A 19,193-nucleotide genomic window follows, 5' to 3' on the forward strand; every position below is an offset into this window, starting at 1 on the left:
GTTCTTAATCCAGGATTGTCCTTCTTGGCCCTCAATCCATGGCTTGAGGGTACGTTCGAGATCATCACCACTTTCCAACCTTCCACCTTTCAGAATACTTTTAATATCAAAGAAGAAGAAGATAAAAGTCGCTTGGAGCGTCATCTGGTGAGTTAGTGGGTAACTGAATAATTTGAAGCCAGAATCATGAATAGCGTTGATTGGTCAATTGTAGCAGTGTCTTGAAGGAAGGGCACATCTTTTATGAGTAGACATCTTCTCTCGTTTTTATTTATTGACACAAAGTATTGATCACGAATGCTTAGTAACCTTCTCTGACAAATCTGACTCCTTTCAGAATAATCAACTACAGTAAAACGCACTTGATACCATGGCCTTCAGCAGAACGGTTGGGTAGACTTTGATGTTTTCATTGCAAATTTTGCATTTTATATCTTTGTCAAAGTAAACAATCAACATTTCATATGTAGTTACGAATATATTGATAGCCGTCATAGTTATCTGAAACAACCCGGGCCTGTTTCTGCTCGGATGACCACATGTTTGGAACCCGTCTTCCTCTTTATTCTACCCATGCCCAAATTGTAATTCAAAATGATTGCGATGTCCACTTCCTCTGCTAATTTTGTAATGGTAATTTTTTTTATCATACATAACTAAATCATGAACTTTATGTACAACGTCTGTTATGGTCAAAGTCGAGGGCTGACCTGACCTCGGTTCATCTTCACATTATTGCCTATCACGATTAAACTCGGTACAACACTTTTTCAATGTTGAATACGCCCTTTTTGAATGTTGCTTTCATGCCATTTATTGCGATATCATTTCACTTTTAACAAAATATCTGATGATGGTACAAAGTTCGATCTTCCCCATTACGTTTAACACTGATCAATTCTTTTTTCCACAAAATGAGGTCCGGCATGGCCAGGTGTTTAAGGCACTAGACTTGTAATCCGAGGGTTGCGGATTCGAATTTCCGTCACACCAAACATGCTCACCCTTTCAGCAGTGGGGCGTTGTAATGTGAGGGCCAATTCCACTATTCGTTAGTAAAAGAGTAGCCCAAGAGTTGACGGCAGGTGGTGATGACTAGTTACCTTCCATCTAGTCTTACACTGCTAAATTTGGGACGACTAGCGCAGATAGCCCTCGTGTAGTTTTGCGTGAAGTTGAAAACAAACCAAACCAAAATTTTCACAAAATAAGCTCGATAAATTACATGTTAATAAAACATTCTAGTTTTTATCTTTTTGATCAGGCCACAAACTTTTAGAACAACTCTCCTACATAAATGTGATATTTTTGTTCTTAAATCACTCTAGTACCAGAATTCCATCTTCACAATATACTCAAGTTTCTTTGCACAACATCTGGGTCCAATAAGATTATTAATGTAGTTAATTTATTAGGTTACATTAGCAATGGCATTTCAATTATTTTCCTGCCGCACACTTTAGTTTTTCAATTAATTATAATTTTGTACACCATATACATTATTACTTTTCTCAAAAGATCAAATATACATTGAGATATTCGGACCTAATCAAAGGACGTATGAACAACTTAAAATCTTTGTGATCCCATGACATTTCTTGATCAGCTAGGTTCTCACGTTTGATCCATTTCATCCCCCATAGCAACAAGGACAGAAATCTTACTGCACGTTTGAACGTGACAGGTGCAGGTATAATCGAAATGACGTATAACAAATACGTCTTAGGTAAACTTCAAATTATACGTGATTCACAAGTTAATCTACTTCTTGATAATGGGGAGGTGGTTAGCGCTCTCGACTGGCAATCTGAGGGTCGCGGGTTCGAATCCCCGTCACACCAAACATATTCGTCCTTTCAGCCGTTGGGGCGTTACAATGTTTGATGAATCCCGCTATTCGGTGGTAAAAAAGTAGCCCAATATTTGGTGGTGGGCGGCGATTACTACCTGCCTTCCCTATACTCTTACACTGTTAAATTAGGGACGGCTAGCGTAGATTGTCCTCGTGTAACATTGAGCGAGATTCAAAACAAACAAATAAACAAAACTTCGTAAGCTATCAACATGAAATCCCACACTTGTTGCTATTAGCAATTACTAGCAATCTGGTTTCATTTCTTGAAAAAAAAGGTTCATAATTAGTCCACTGATGGGACAGCGGTGAGGTCAAAAGCTCAAAAAACAAACAAATACTTCATAATAGAGGTACTGTTATTTTAGCCCAGGGGTTGGTGATCTACGACCCGCCAGCCGAAATCATCCAGCCCACAGTCCCCAAACGGAATATCACATCCATCCGGCCTAAAAAAGAATTCAAGTTTGTAACTCTATCTCAGGCCTTGATTTTGAACTACAAACAGCCTCAAGTCTCGCACTAATCGCTGTGTACTTTACGACATGAATATTACTTAACTAAAATAAACATTATTCATAGTTCATTGTGTTTTATTATTATTACCTTCATTTATTAGCTATAGAGATGAAGTGACCCTACATCCGCTCACAAATATGATCTTCGGACTCTGTGCATAAAGAGGCTGCCGACCTCTGTTTTAACCCATCTTCACATTAGATTATAGCTTGATCAATATCCTTTAATAGGATCGCTATCGTATTATAAAAAGCCAAAATTATTGTTTTTGAATTTCGTGCAAAGCTACTCGAGGGCTATCTGCGCTAGCCGTCCCTAATTTAGCAGTGTAAGACGAGAGGGAAGGCACCTCCAACTCCTGGGCTACTCTTTTACCAACGAATTGTGGGATTGACCGTCACATTATAACGTCCCCACGACTGAAAGGGCGAGCATGTTTGTTGCGACAGGAATTCGAAGCCGCGACACTCGGATTACGAGTCGAACGCCTTAACACACTTGGCCATGCCGGGCCCTATGAAAAGCCAAAGTTCGTGCACCATTTGGATATTTCGAAATAATAAAAGGCGTTGATCAAGATATATATATACATTATTTTAGTAACCATGGGCTGGCTCCTGATGTTTCCCAATCCACTAAATCTGGTTTCACGAAATAAACTGGTTCGAATACTGTACTGAAGAACCTGAACTTATTATTTATTGGCATAAAATAACTCTTACATTTTTTTTAGGAAAGAAGGACATAATTCTGGATATTGAAATAATCGCTGTCTAACCATGTAGTTAATTTGAAACGAGAAGTAACAATTTTTGCTTTTTTTTGTTAGATTAAAATCATTGAAAAACAAACGGTTTCTTCAAATACGTTGTTGTTAAGGTGGAAACAATATAAAGATTTAATTTTCTTCCTGATTGTTTTATAGTTTCATATATTTTTTATCGTTTCATAGTTCTGCCGGATCCCAACCATCGAGCGTTCATCGTGTGATGTTGCCAGTTATGAAAAACAAACCTACGGTCATGTTAATTGAAGCACATTATTCACTACTGCTGTTTTAAGCTTGATTTTTAAAGCACATTAATGAATATTGTTGTTCACGTTTTTAATAATGATTACGAGTTTAAACTACTTAAATGGTGTCGCCTATAAATAATCGAACATGCGATAGAAATATATTCTGGATCCACGAAAATGGATTTTTTAAACTCAAGAACATATAACGATATACACGGTAGAAAAATTCAGTAAAGGTTAGTTAACTGTTCAAAACTAGTTCTACACCACTTTATCCAAGAACAAATAATAATTTATTTCCCTTACACAGTTCTTTCTGAACACCTTCAAACACCAACATGCAGCAAATATTTAAGAGTATAAGAGTTTGGTGTAAATAGAGTAGAACAATGTGGTCTTACGTTCAAATTATTTCCTTGGTCCTTAAGAAAATAAAACTTCACACTTAACGTTCTAGCAACAGAAGTTGCTTGGTATATAGGATCTCATTTTCCAAATGCTGGCTGAAAAGAAAGCCACTGACTGTCAAGGCGACGACACACTAAAATTCAGTTTCGTATCTATCTAAATACAAAATTTTATAATTAACACAATTTGTTGAAGAATGCACGAGCAATGAGGTATATATATATATGTACATAGATATGTACACACGTATATGTTTGAATCATACCCACATTAATGTAACTAACTAGGAAAGATGATAGATTCTGCCTAGTTTCAAACGAACAAACTTCATCCACAAGAACGCAACTGAGACTATTCTTTTGTTTTTCACCACTCAACAAACGATTCTGGGAACGAACAATTTTTAATCGAATCTTTTATGTTCCACGTTACTTTTCACACCCATCTATCGCGCACGCAGGAGCCACCGGAAACGGTTTTGTGGGAAAAGGTGGAACATAAATGGAAGTAGTCTTAGTAGTGCCACCTTCCATTCTAGAAGAAGCTTCGGCCCAACGATTCTCTTCTCTAACCGTCGTCTCGTAATCTGGAGGCCTGTCTAGTTCCCAACTTTTGCTGTGATACTCTTCCAGAACTCGGTTATAATTGTGGTTGTTATTCATAACCGTGTTGGTGTTAGGCCTATGTTCTGCCATGATCAGATATGACGATTCATCGTTAGATTCGTTTCGAAATGAACACATCTGTGAGGCCTGACAGACAATCAGAAGCCACAGCAAAGTAAAAAATATTGCTGATATAATAAGTATAATTACATCAACATTACGCATCCTGAAAAATACAAAACAAACAATGTCGTAGAATAAATTCTTTTCGAAAGCTATTTTAAATAAAATTTTCATGTGCATAAACAATCTATTCATTGATAGTTTATATATTTTCTATCTTTAAAAATATTTTCCAATCGTTATTAATAATACAGTTTTACAAGATAACAGGAGATATTTTTAAAATAGTGCAACACTCTTAATATTTTTGTTTTAATGGGAACTTAGAGACTTAATAAGTTGTATTAATTAACAATATACCTTTTATTCGCTCAACTCCCCTCAAGCAACAACATTTTTTGGAGTATTAAATGTATTTGTGTTCTAATTACATTAAAATACATTCATGAAATACCAAAAGGGTCAAACTTCAGAGAGAAGCTGGCATTATATATTTAAAAAAAAGCATATACCTAGAAACAGGAGTAACTTGGTATAGAAATTCAAGTCAAACTAATATACATTCATCTGCTCGTTTATGTCTGTATAGTATTAAAATGAATAATATTAATATTATTGTGCATACAAACACATTGTTCTAAAGCGGCCACAATGTAGGGTAACTTACAATGAGATATAATTATAAAAAAATTCTCATCATATTAAAACCTTTTTTTCCTTTATTTCGAGATTCTGTTCCACGTATTTCAAGAGCTTCGACAGACAGTTGCGGAACGTTCCATGCTAGAATAGTGAAATACTGACAGTGTTATGCACTAGTACCGCGTAGTAGTGACGTTATATATTGAGATATCTCAAACGTCAAATGCTCCATTACATAGGAGTTTTAATGATGTGAATAGCTCTAATATTTTAATTTGAAGAGTTTCAACGTTTATATGTACTTCTAATAATTAACTCTGGCATATTTAAGCTGGTTTTATGTTAGTGAGGCACTTGAAGTGTTATGTTCACGTTAGTGTATTTGAAGTATTTCAATGTACACACATTTTTTAAAAAAATATCTTACCTTAAAATCTCAGTTCGCGTAAATTTATTTCTGGTGTATTTGAACTATAATGTATATTTGTATAATAAGTGTTTTAAAATTACATATTAAAGTTGTCATGTTCTATTGGAAAATTTGGTGAGCTATAAGAATAAGTTTTACAGTGGTCTATTAGTAATGCTATGTCCTAATTGAGCATTTGTTTATCTTTGAGAGTAATATAAGTGTTTTACAGTAGTGTATTAGTAACTGCCATGACATAAAAGAGAGTTTCGTGTAGATATAATTGATTAATTTATTTTATGATTGTTTAATTATTTTCATAACAAGAGAGTCTGAAGCAATTATTTTAAAGTAAATGTTAGAGACGTACGTTTTGTTTATAGCTCATTGATGTCGAGATTAATGAACATCGCGTGAAATTTATTGATGCTGAGGATATAGCGAGCAGACGATAAGTAATAAGCATATAAGTAGTGTGAGGCCTAACGATTAACACAAGGCTAACGATTGATATATAATAGAATGAGACTAATGGTATTGAAAGAGATAAGAAAAGTTTTTATTTCGTCAAAGAGAGTACTAAAGTAACTAAACTAGCCTCAGTGGATATTGGCAAACAGACAGACGATTCTTGAAAATACAAGGAGAGAAAAAGGAACAGACGATTTTAGAAGTATAAGGTACAACTAGAGTAACTCGAAGATAAAGTAAATGTACTACATACACTTGAATAGTTTGGTGATAGTAGTAGAGAAAAACAGTTCCGCTTGTCAATTGAAATTTTAAAGCAATTGAACAGACCTAAGTGGACGTTTGAGAATAAGAAGATAACTCTATAGCATTTATGATATGCCTATAATTTCCATATGTAAAGAATTTATTGTACATGTGTTTAACTAGTTCCAAATATATGTATAATATTTTGAAAACAAGTACAATGAATGCTGTTCGTTTATCTTTAAATTCATCCCAATAAGTCACAGACACCTACTATAGAAGAATCCTAAGCCTAACAACAACAACACTATGAGTAGCAGTCTTTAGTTGACTTGGCGAACAAAACTTACTTTCTGACAGTAATCCTATGTTCTAGTTGAGTATTTGTTTATCCATAAAAGTAATATAAGTGTTTCACAGTAGTATATTGGTAATGCTATGTTCTAGTGGAGTATTTATTTATGTTTGAGAGTGGTATATTAGTGATGCTATGTCCTTGTGGGGTATGTAAGATACTATGTACTAGAATACTGGAAGTGTTATAGATGAACTGTAATGTATTGTCGGCACGTAACACTGCATATTAGTCAGTGCATTTGGTTGGCATTTACAAAATAAAGAGTTGTCAGTGTAAAAGAAACTGTAACAAAGGATGTATTCGAAGGGAACAGAAAAATATATGAATACAATGGAATCTAATTCATCATTTTCATATTTTAAGTAACTGAATTACTTACGTCTTATTATAAATTAACACTAAAGAATCTCTTCTAACCAATACAGATAAAGTACTATAAAATAACATTATTTTATATATAGTAACGTTAAGTTCGATATTAAGACAGCTTGAGAATATAATAAGAAAACTGTCATGGATAATAAAAACTTGACGAGAAAATTAAACGTAACTTTGATATATATACACGTATAAAAGACTGCCAGTAAATAAGAGCAGAACTGAAACTATTAGACTGCGAAATAAGTGTTTGTTTGTTTTTTAAATTTCGCGCAAAGCTACACGATGGCTATCTGCGCTAGTCGTCCATAATTTAGCAGTGTGAGACTAGAGGGAAGACAGCTAGTCATCACCACCAACCGCCAACTCTTGGGCTACTCTTTTACTAACGAATAGTGTGATTGACCGTAACTTTATAACGCCCATTGCTGAAAAGGCGAGCATGTTTGTCGAACGCCTTAACCCACCTGGCGATGCCGGGCCTATTTGACAGCAAAGCCTAAACATTAATACTGACTCTTTGTCTAGCGTGAGATTATAATAAGCAAAGAAAATGAGCATTTTTAATAATTTAAAGAGGAATGATCAGTATGCGATTCGTTTGAGTTCAAGTGGTTAATATTTCATGTTAATATCATTAAAAATAAAGATGTAAAAATCAAATGTTTTGTATCGAAACTGCACTTTAATTTTGTTTCACACAGTTTTTATTTCTCTTTTGTGGAGCATTATTACGTTATCTCATCTTGCAGTTCTATGGGCAGTGATAATCTGTACGTGATTCTTTATAAAGCTAGTATGAGTCTCACAAAACAAAATATGATATTGTCAAGATAAAATATCAATGTAATAATAACACTTTTTTTCTTTTAAAGCAGTGGTGCACAAACTTTTTGTGTCAGGGGCCACAAACAGACTTCTCGTAACCGTTGGGGGCCACAAAAAAGTGAAGATTAAAATCGTCCCACAATTGTGTCACACAAGATGAACATCACATTTAAGAATACATAAATAACGATTACATCAAAGAGTTTGCACATTATTCTAAGAAATGTTATGATACGTCAACTGTTACAAAGTCAGTGCGATGGATGGTGCTGCATGTCATCTACAAGCTTAGAAATGTCCGGCTTGATATTTGACGTTGAAATCCGCAAAATTGCTTCCGGATGATCACCAGTCAGCTGATTGTGAGTGTTGTTTTTGTTCAGTTTAATATGCGAAAAAGCCTGTTCTCAGCAGTACGTTCTGCCAAACATGCTGGTGTGGACAAGTGCGTTCTCTTTCAGATTAGTAAATGTATCAGGCAACGTTTTGTAGAAGTCAAGCAAACTGTTTTCTCGGTAAATAGCACGCAGTTCATCAGATGCCTGGAGATTAATAAGTTCGAGCTGATATTCTGCTGACAAGTCATCCACTGACATACTGAACGGATCAGCAAAAAGTTCCATCAACAATCTGCATTGGTCAAAGTCATGAAACCGTGAGTTGAAGGATTGAATCAGGGTATCTAGTTTCCAAACATAAACTTGTGTGTCAATGTCCTGATTCTTCTGTAGCCGTGACTGAAAAGTGGGAAAGTGCACGAAGTTGCCTGATGGTACTTGCTGCCGGAACAACTGCAACTTTGTCCTGAAAGCTAAGACGTGATTTGCAAGCTGACAGACAAGCTGATTTTTGCCTTGCAACTTCAAATTCAGATCATTCAAGTGTTGTGTCATGCCGACCAGAAAGGTCAAATCAGCTTGCCATGCTGGATCAGTCATGCAAATCACTTCTGTGTCTTTGTTCTTGCTTCTGAGGAATTCTATCACCTCATCAATCATCATCCAGAATCTTCTGAGCATCTTCCCTCGACTCAGCCAACGTACTTTACAGTGATACACAAGGCCACCATAGTCTGAATAAATTTCTTTAAGAAGACTTTGAAACTGACGGTGATTGAGCCCTCGTGATTTGATGAAATTAATGGTTTTCGTCACTAATGCCATCAGTGCCTGAAAACCAAGTTCTTTACTGCACAGGTTCTGTTGGTGAATAATACAGTGCAACTTCACCAACTGTCTATTCTGCTTTCCTCGATGCTTCATTAACAGTGCTACCAGCCCGCTACTTTCTCCCGTCATGGCTGGTGCTCCATCAGTTGTCACACTTACCAGTTTCGTGAAATCCAATAAAACACTACTACACAATCGTACTGTCTCCTCGAATAGAGCAGACCCAGTTGTCTGACCCTTCATGGAACCCATGCTAATTAGTTCCTCTGTGATATCAAACGATGACGACACACCATGAACAAAAACTAGTAGCTGTGCTGTTAAACTGATGTCAGTCGACTCGTCTGCTGCTAAAGAGAAGTATACAAAGTTGGCTGCTTTATTTGTAAGCTGCCTTGTCACGTCTGCTGAGAGGTGTGAAATTCATCGTTGAACTGTCGTAAGATTCAAAGCCACCGTCTGTAGCTTGCGAACTGCTTCCGGACACAACTTTTCCGATGCAGTAATCATACATTGCTTGACAAAATCACCATCAGTGAACGGTCGGCCAGATTTCGCTATCATCAACGAAATATCGTAACTGACCTCACATGCTGCACCTAAATCTGCTGACTGCTTTGATAAAACGTTCTGCTAGTGATTCAGCGACCGCCGCAGAGATTCAAATCGAGCTGCTCGTTCATCACCGACAACGTTGTGGAAATCTTTATGCTTCGACTCATAATGATGCTTTATATTGGATACCTTCGCCACTGCTACTGTTGAATGATACAGCAGACAAATCACGTTCCATTTGTTGCTGAACAAAACAGTATTGCGCAGTCCAATCATCATGAAACTGCTGGTTTTCGTCATCAACTTTTCTTTTACGATTAACTGCCATTTTTGTTACGAAATAATATCAAAATAGGGCTCGTAAGTAAATCTCGAAGAACAATTGGAAAGCATGAGATTTCGTTATTACGGAAATATTACGCTATTGCGCCAATGATTAAATACCTTTGCATTAACGAGAATTGCTTATTAAATTTTCTTTATTGCTCGACACAAATATGGAACCATCCAGTATCTAATCTAATTCATATTCTTCTGTAGCACTTAATCTTTGCGCAGGCGCGAACTCTAAGCGCGCGAACGTTTTATGTTTGACTTTCCCGTTAGACATCGCGGGCCGGTCTTTGTGCACCACTGTTTTAAAGAGTAATGCCTGCTCACTTCATTTCATTTGAAAGAAAACCCATTCAGAACCTGAACAAGGAGGCTGATTTTATCAAACAGTAGATTATTCCTACTTTAAGTGGCATGGCTTTTATTCGTTATGGCATATATACTTATATAAGAAAAACGCGTAAAATAGTTTTGAAAAACGTAAAGTTTTCTTATAATAACTATGTTTTTGGTAACTTGTATTATACGTGGTTCTTTTCTTCGAGCAAGTTTAATTGTATAATACTCACACTTCGAGAAATGGAAATCAGACATGAAACCAAATTTTCTAGCCCCTTGTGTAGCTCTGTGCTTAATTCAAAACAACAACAAGAAACTGTCATTTTTTGTCAAACGTCATATTGCAAATATTTTATTATGCTTTGAAACTCTTTAACAGCCTCCAGGACTCAAGTTCGTGATTTTGAAAAGTTTTGTTCATTTTTAATTAAGTATAAAGATATATATATATATAATAGACTATATGGGCTTTGTCGACCCCTGTTATCGAAACCATGTTTTTTTGTTGTTATAAGCCTTCAGACTCGCCGCTGTGCCACTAGGTGGACGATTTAAAACAGATTAAAAGGTACATAAGCTGTTTTTATTCCACTCCTTTTGTTTCTTACACATCGTAAGACTGTTGAAACTGAAGCTAAATGTTATTCTTTTATAAAAACAACAAATACGAGAGCTTCTATTCAGGTTGTAAATTAAAATTTAAATACCATTAAAACAGACATAAAATATTGTAACCACCAACCTTATTTTATCATACGTAATATTATTAAATTTAACCTCTCGATCTTTCCAACCGTGACCTTAGGAGGTTTCAAAGCGATCAGAATAGGTTAATAAACACAAGAAAGTAAAAACTTACAGAATTGGAGAAAAAGAACAACTTAACACATACCAGAAATCCATTTTCGTTTGAAAGTTGTCTTGATGGTATACTTGGTAATTGCCTTTCAGAGGAACACTAAGTAATTTATCGCTTTTCTTCTACTAAAAACAAGAAATGTTATGTGGTAAATATGGTTTCCACCATTTCATGAAAATAACAACAAAATATATAACCAACTTTATTGTACACCCATCATTTTTCGGTAGCTGTCGAAGGAAGAAATACCACAACTTTCCAAAGCACACGTACCTATGCTGATGACGCTGTGTTATTACGAAATATAAGAACAGGTGTGTTATGTGCCTGTACGGTGTAATTATTCCCGGGTAAATATCCAACAATCCATCTGTGCTTCTCAAACGTGATCACATGTTTCGAAAAATAAATACCCGCTACGAAAATGCAGTTTAACACTATTTTAGCGTTCATGTTTTGGTTTACTTTTACTTAAAACATTTCCAGCGAAGATATAAAATATCTTATACTAAATTTTTGTTTAAATACAAAAGGTATTCAGTGTTACACAAATATGATCTGTCAGTATCAGTTGTTGCTGACATCATTTTGAATTGTAGTTATTCTTTAACTGACACGTTTAAGTGAACGCACTTCTCACTTTATACAGTGAGACGTTGAGAACAAACGTTCTTCGTCAGGCAGTAGAGAGAGATCTATTACAATAGGTTTTTTGGCTAATTCTATGAGCTAATTCCACTGTAACACAGATTTTTACTGCCTTACGAAAATGTTTGTTCAGTACGCCAAATAACATAAAACAGAAAAGGTTTTCAAGTTTGTTTTTTCTTCTCACGTGCTGGGAAGAGAGATTGTTTGTTTTCTTATAGCAAAGTCACATCGGGCTATCTGCTGAGCCCATCGAGGGGAATCAAAATCCTGATTTTAGTGTTGTAAGTCCGTAAACTTACCGCTGTACTAGCTGGGGAGGGCGGAAAGAGAGAGAGAAAAGTTATTATAAATACTGCTTTGTTTTCCTTTGTTTATGACGTAATAGCTTGTGTATTGAGATGGGATATAAATGAATTTTCTTTGCTTTAAGGTAAAGTTTTAAGCTCTTGGTTTTAATGTGTATATTTGGCTGTTTACAGCTTAAATTTGAAAATTAACTTTAACTTCATTGTGTTGCTGTTTGTTGTTTTTTTATTACGTTGTCTGAATCTTTGATTTAGAGCTCAATTACAAACCTAAATTTAGTTTCCAACGGGCACCCTTAGGTGTAAACTAATTCTTCAGTCTTGTAGAAGCTTGACCTAAACTTTCTTGTGTATTAGCTAATCATGAGGTTATGTGAGGTACCTTTAAGTACGAATCTTTACTGACTGAATTACATTGTAACAGTAAGGATGAAGCTTCGTCTACTTACAAAGTAAACAGCTTCAGAAGGATTGTAAAAGTCAACGAAAGAGTCTTTGGATTCGAGTGCAGATTAGGGCAGGTTTCGTAACATCCTTATTTGATTTAGCAACACTTTTTTTTTGTTTAGCTGTCGTGCTAATTATAGGTTTAAATGTCGTTCCTTCAGAAAGCGGTTTCATATTTTCGTGATTTATGATGAAGGCTGAATCATAATAAGAATAGGGTTCTTTAAAGCTATGTTTAAACAGTAAAAGAACATCAAAATATACTCTTTTATGTATTAGAACCTAAAAATCTGTATGATTTCTAAAGCGTTAAACATACAAGAAATGTTCGGATGAATATCCATTTGAGAGAAGTAACGATTGTTATTGAACAATCCACAACTTTGGTTTTACACCTATACTGTGGATCACTATAACAGTTTAAAAAATCAAATGTTTGTAATGATATAAAAGATATATTTCGTTATTTTAATTAGGATTATCCTGAAGTTTGAAGACTAGAACGCCATTATTAAAAGTATGTTATAATTTCATTGTTATACATGCACATATTAAAACCTGACAAGTACGTTCATATTTTTACCTGGCTGATATACGTATATCATTGTTGCCTGGGTAGTACACATGTATTATTATTGCCTGGCCCGTACCAGAGCCGGATTATTTATCAGGCACAATGGGCACAGTGCCTGGAGCCAAAGGAATTTGAAACCAGAATTTATAACTTATACAGTTACATAACTTTCGGTTTAACCTATACGGATAGTAGGACCTACGAACAGAAGGTGCCTAGGTCCTACGATCGTCTTGGTCCAGCACTGGCTGGTACACACATATTATTGTTGCCTGGCTGGTACAAGTGTTATCTATACATGTCTGTTGCACGTTATTATTGTTGCCTGGCTGGTTTTCATATTTCATTCATAAGAATTAAGTAACTTTAATTAAAGATAAGCTTAGTTTTATTTGTTAGTGTAAAGAATAATTAAATTGTTTTTAACCCTTATTATTCTTACACACTTGACTCTTTTCCTTTGTCAAAACAAACCTTTCTTGTACATTTAACACGTAAAACTCTGAAAACATCCAACTCATGGGAAGGCCCTCTGGTGGGATAACGGCAAGTCTGCGGACCTAGGAAGTTAAGTATAGATACAGCCCAATGTGGATTTGCTCTAAAACAAACAAACCTTGTATCTTATAATTGTTTAACCCAGTGGTTCTTATACTTTTTTTTTGTTCTCGAATCACCTGAATTTGTTTTGTTTTTTTGATATTTCAACAGACTTGATGAGATATATTATGTAAATATTCTGTAAATTCATTCTAGAGATCATGCAGTCTTTCTACATATCACCTGAAGATAGTCCACGGATCATCAGAGAGTTTGCCCTACAGACTCCCACTAAGTTCACACAACCTCTTAAAATAACTATATTTCTAAGTTTATAATGTTTCAGAAGATGGAAATACACTTCTTCCGCTTAAGCAGACCTCTAAAGCATCCATGACTGGTTAAATACTGAATCATAATGAGATTCACCATAAATCTTTGTTTTTATTGGTTTTGGCAAAGGGACCGAGGTTTTCTACCACCATCCTTAAATTTGAGCTACCAACCAATCAGTCGGCAGCACCTAACGCCAACCTTTAGGTTACTATTTTCCCAAATAATTGTGTATTTGACCATCGTATAATAACGTCCCACGCAGCTGAAAAGGTGAACTTTTGTTCTGCAGTTGGTTTCAATTCTATGACGTGTAGACTGTGAGTCGAGCGCTCTAACCATCGCCAATATCAATTCTATGACGTGTAGACTGTGAGTCGAGCGCTCTAACCATCGCCAATAAATATTTGCAGAAAATTAAGAGGAAATTATTTGAGGTTCTAACCGTAATTTTTCAAACTTCCTGAATAACTCTTGGAAGTGTTTTTGGAAACTACACTCAGAGTCTTGTAATTCATCCCAGAAAGATAACTGTAACTTAATTTACTGAGCTTAATTTCAGGGTAAGATATTTGATTCCTTATCAGCTAGTTTGTTTGTTATTTTTCTCTGATTCTTTCGACGAAGTGTTTTCTAATGCTCTTTATCTCAGCTTTCAGAAGAGCTTTGATAAAGTGTCTCACAAGAGTTTAATTAGAAAATAAGCATGTTTATTTTGCTATTACAGGCAAACTTAATATTTTGAGCTGACAGTTTTATCAAAGCAAAGAGCGTTTTTAAATGGGTACTTTAATTCAAACTGAAGGAAGGTGAGCTTTGAAGTAGCAGCCAGCGTTAAGAAAATTACAGGCTAACTCACGAAAATGCAAAACGTAATATTTATGATACCATTATAAATAAGTACAGTCTCTGTTGGGTTTTTCTTCCAGATAAATGCCCAAGTTCTTACGGTTAAAGTTTAAATAATTTCTAAAACGTTAGGCTTAGCGCAAAAATCACATTGTGTCTTGATTCATATAACGTATCTAAATAACATCCACGTGCCTTTCTGTAAAGATATGCAAATGAAAATTTTTTTTGTTCATAAATGTTTAATGTTTTATGAATATTTTTATAACGTACAGTGATGGCATTTCCTTCATTTAACGGTGTATAATATTTATCTTGGAACTGTTAAAATGTAAACATGGAGTTTCTGCATAAGTGTAGATAGAAACCATGGGTAAAAGACATTGGATGAATTTTTAAACTAAGGTTTCTCTAAGGTATTTTCACGATGTGAGCCAAGAACAGTAGCACATGCTCAATATAAGTTTTCCAACAATGTTATAAAATAAACTGTACGCAGTAAGTACAATGTATAAATTTATATAGAAGGGACTATCACGTAATAATGTATACTTAGGTTCCTTGTTTCAACTACATATTTTTTTTTTTACGTTTACGTATAGTCAGTGAATTGGTCGTAAAGAATTTCAGGGTATTCGTGATATAAAAATAAAGATGAGACGTGCAGCAACCGCCTAGTTCAGAGATACACTTGAAAAAAACTCTTTAAGGGATAATATACAAAATACTTTGGATACACAGGATGACATTTCAAAAACTTTCGTCTTCGGACGACACTTCTATTGATTTTTGCCTGAACCAAATGTCTTACATGAACATGAAAGAGATAAGTTAAAATAAATATGACAGCGATGTAAGGATGTGACATTAAAATCAACTGTCAAGCTACACAAAAGTACAGAAGTTAGACAAATATTGTATAACTTAAACAAGGAAAAAATGAGAACAATTTGGCTAAGTCTAATATGACTTTAAATTTTAATAGAATAATTGGTCCGACATGGCTAGAAGGATAAAGCGCTCGAGTCGAAATATGAGGGTCGCGGGTTCGAATCCCCGTCACACCGAACATACTCGCCCTTTCAGCCGTGGGGGCATTATAATGTGACGGTCAATCCCGCTATTCGTTGGTAAAAGAGTAGCCCAAGAGTTGGCGGTGGGTGGTGATGACTAGCTGGTTTCTTTCTAGTTTTACACTACAAAATTAGGGACGGCTAACGCAGATAGCCCTCGTGTAGCTTTGCGTGAAATTCAAAAAAACAAACAAAAAAATAGAATAGTTTCACTTACTAAGTTACGTGCTAAATTTTCGCGTTCTACAAAGTTCACTTCGTTGAGAATACACAATCTTCCAAAACGGAGACAAATATCTAATGAACTCAATTGAATATCTCACTATTCAGACTCAATGTTACTTACTAGCGACTCAGAAATCGCTAATCTACCGATTATAAAATAACTTTACACTTGTCAAACTGCTCTAAAACTTTAGAAAAAATTCATACGCTAAGCCATGCATTCATCACCTGATATCAAAGCTATCAAACATAAACTAAATTAGAAGCATATTCCACGACAAACATTATATATCAGTTTTAGTATATTTCTAGTCCAACATGCGTATTGTATAAACCATATGTGCATTATTGTCTTTAGATTAATGACTTAGCCACAGTAATAAAGTAACACCATGTAATAAAAAATTATTAAAAGTCTTTAACACATTAAAGAAATGTTGAAACACATGTTCATTAGCATACTCTTTCAAGTGTAAGATTGTCCTTTAAGTGCGTCTCAATGGACATCTATCTAAAAACATATCTTGTCATACAGTATCATTTGAATATCCCTAAAAGTACAAATAGTGCATAAACCACAACAAATTATGGACATTAAAATTTAGTGAATAACAGCATATAATTGTTTCGCTGCAATAGTATCTTACAATAACGTTTAATCAATTAGAAACTCTAGTATAATCCAGTTTGTTGATTTTTAATTATAGGGATTATGTTATTTCACTCATAAATAATTAAACACTTTTTTATCACACAGTTTTATTCCTTATGGAATGTAAGTTGTGTCATAAACTGCTGTTTTACTTTATATATATCTTTATTACTTTTGTTTGCTAAATAAAGCAGTTTTTCGTTACAATTCCACACCTGGATATCTTCAGAAATTCCTGGTTGTATTGGTTTACAATGACTGAATAATTGTATTTACTCTGTGTTTTATAAGTTGTTAATCAGTTGGCTGTAATTACTTATAGCCAAATCAAATATGTACCGTCTACATTTCTTTTTTCGATAATTTAAGCAAAAGAAATAAAATTACAAGGACAAAACTAGGCATAGCAAGTTAGTATATCACAACGTTTAGATGACAGTAAAATGTGTAGTTAGTATTTATCTACTGTGTTTCTGTTGCTGCCTTTAAAAGTTGAATACAACTAACTCACTTACTCTAACATAATATAAAAAAAGAATAAACAGATTGTTATGTCGATACATCAATACTTTAAGTCGCAGTTAACTATAAGAAGCTTCCGTGACTCAGCTATTTTTACGATATTAAATATGCATCTTGTAATCCCACATAAATACTCAAATAACCCAGTTACTGTTACATTACTGATCAAAGTTTCATAACGAATTTGAGAGTACCCAACATGCTTAATTTCTGTGTTAACAAGAAATTATGTTTTTCAAAGAAATGTCTTCTAAAAACAGACAATCGTAAAATAAGTTACAATAATAAGGCCTGAAAGAAAATTATTACTATTTACCCCGCCACCGACGGAAATTATGTTTTCACGTGAAACCCTGTACGTGCGTGTTTGTCTGTTTGTTTGTTTTTGAATCTTGCGCAAAACTACACGAGGGCTATCTGCGCTAGCCGTCCCTAATTTAGTAGTGTAAGACTAGAGGGAAGGCAGCTAGTCATCACCACCCACCGCCAACTCTTGGGCTACTCTTTTACCTACAAATAGTGGTACTGACCGTCACATTATAACGCCCCAGAGCTGAAAGGGCGAGCATGTATGATGCGACGGGGATTCGAACCCGAGACTCTCAAATTACGAGTCAAACGCCTTAACTCACATGGCCATGCCGGGCCTAAAGTGGAATTGAGCGTAACTCAATTTATAACGCCCCAACGACTGAAAGGAGGAGCATGTTTGGTGTGCGTGTTTGACAGCAAGACATTTCAAAAATGGATTTAGACAAAAGTTGGTTACTATGACCCAAATTAGAGGTGATTAGTTTTTGAAGTAAAAGAGAATCTAAAGTGTTTGGAGGGTTCTCAAGATTGGATTCACTGAGTTTTTATGAACGTTGGCTTGGATAGAAAGTGTTTAGTTTAAAATAAGCACCTTTAAATTTTCGAAATTTTGATATCAGATCCAAAATCAGAATTGTGAAAATTCTGTCTCAAATTTCATGCAAGTTTACAGGGGCACGTAACTAAGCGACAACCTGTAAAAATAACATTTTTTTTGTTTGTTTTGGAAATTTAAATATTTTGTTTCCACATGGTAGACCAAAGTGAATTAAGGAGACGCTGAAGAGAAGATAAAGTAAGTAGACGCAAGCTAATCTAATTAACCTTACCAACAACGATATAATATTTTCATATTGCTAAAATTAAACACGTTTTTCCAAACTCCGTTTCAACATCGCCACAAGTTGTTTTTTCTCTTTCTTTATTTAGTACAGTGTAAAGATGAATGAAGAATAAATTTTAAAACAATTCGAACATATTTTGTAAGTAAATGCATTCAGTTCTAGAGTTTCACATTGGTTTTAAATTGTGTATTTTTTATATAAATTCAGTAAATATTATCCATATTCCTCCGGCCCGGCATGGCCAGGTGGGTTAAGGAGTTCGACTCGTAATCTGAGAGACTCGGGTTTGAATCCTCCTCACACCAAACATGCTCGCCCTTTCAGCCGTGGGGGCGTTATAATGTTACGGTCAATCCCACTATTCATTGGTAAAAGAGTAGCCCAAGAGTTGGTGGTGGGTGGTGATGATTAGCTGCCTTTCCTCTAGTCTTACACTACAAAATTAGAGAGACGACTAGTGCAGATAGCCCTCATGTAGCTTTGCGCGAAATTCAAAACAAGGAACAAAACCACTAGAATTAGGGTTTCGATACTTGTGGTGAGCAAAGCACAGATAGCTCTTTGTGTACCTTTCTGCTTAATAACGAACAACAACAGCGATATACAAATAGCTCATTCAGTGTGGTACCCTAATTAACAGTCTAAACAGTGATGAGTCTTAGGGTTACTACCGATGAAAACTACGAAACTAAGTATCCACGTTCTCTCGAGACCTCACTTATCGAAGTCGTCCTGAAAACCCTGTATGTTTACA

General features: G+C 35.1%; 1 protein-coding gene across 1 annotated transcript; it reads right to left on the reverse strand.

Annotated features, from left to right (window-relative positions):
• Positions 1–3,094: 3,094 nt before the first annotated feature.
• LOC143231901 (uncharacterized) lies at positions 3,095–11,373 on the reverse strand. Its single transcript, XM_076466710.1, has 2 exons — positions 11,145–11,373; positions 3,095–4,627 (listed from the first exon to the last, which is right to left on the reverse strand). The coding sequence occupies exons 1-2, from the start codon at positions 11,153–11,155 to the stop codon at positions 4,225–4,227; spliced, it is 414 nt and encodes a 137-aa protein (XP_076322825.1). The 5' UTR covers positions 11,156–11,373; the 3' UTR covers positions 3,095–4,224.
• Positions 11,374–19,193: the final 7,820 nt, after the last annotated feature.

This window comes from Tachypleus tridentatus, chromosome 11 (genome assembly GCF_004210375.1).
Source record: "Tachypleus tridentatus isolate NWPU-2018 chromosome 11, ASM421037v1, whole genome shotgun sequence".
NCBI lineage: Eukaryota > Metazoa > Arthropoda > Merostomata > Xiphosura > Limulidae > Tachypleus > Tachypleus tridentatus.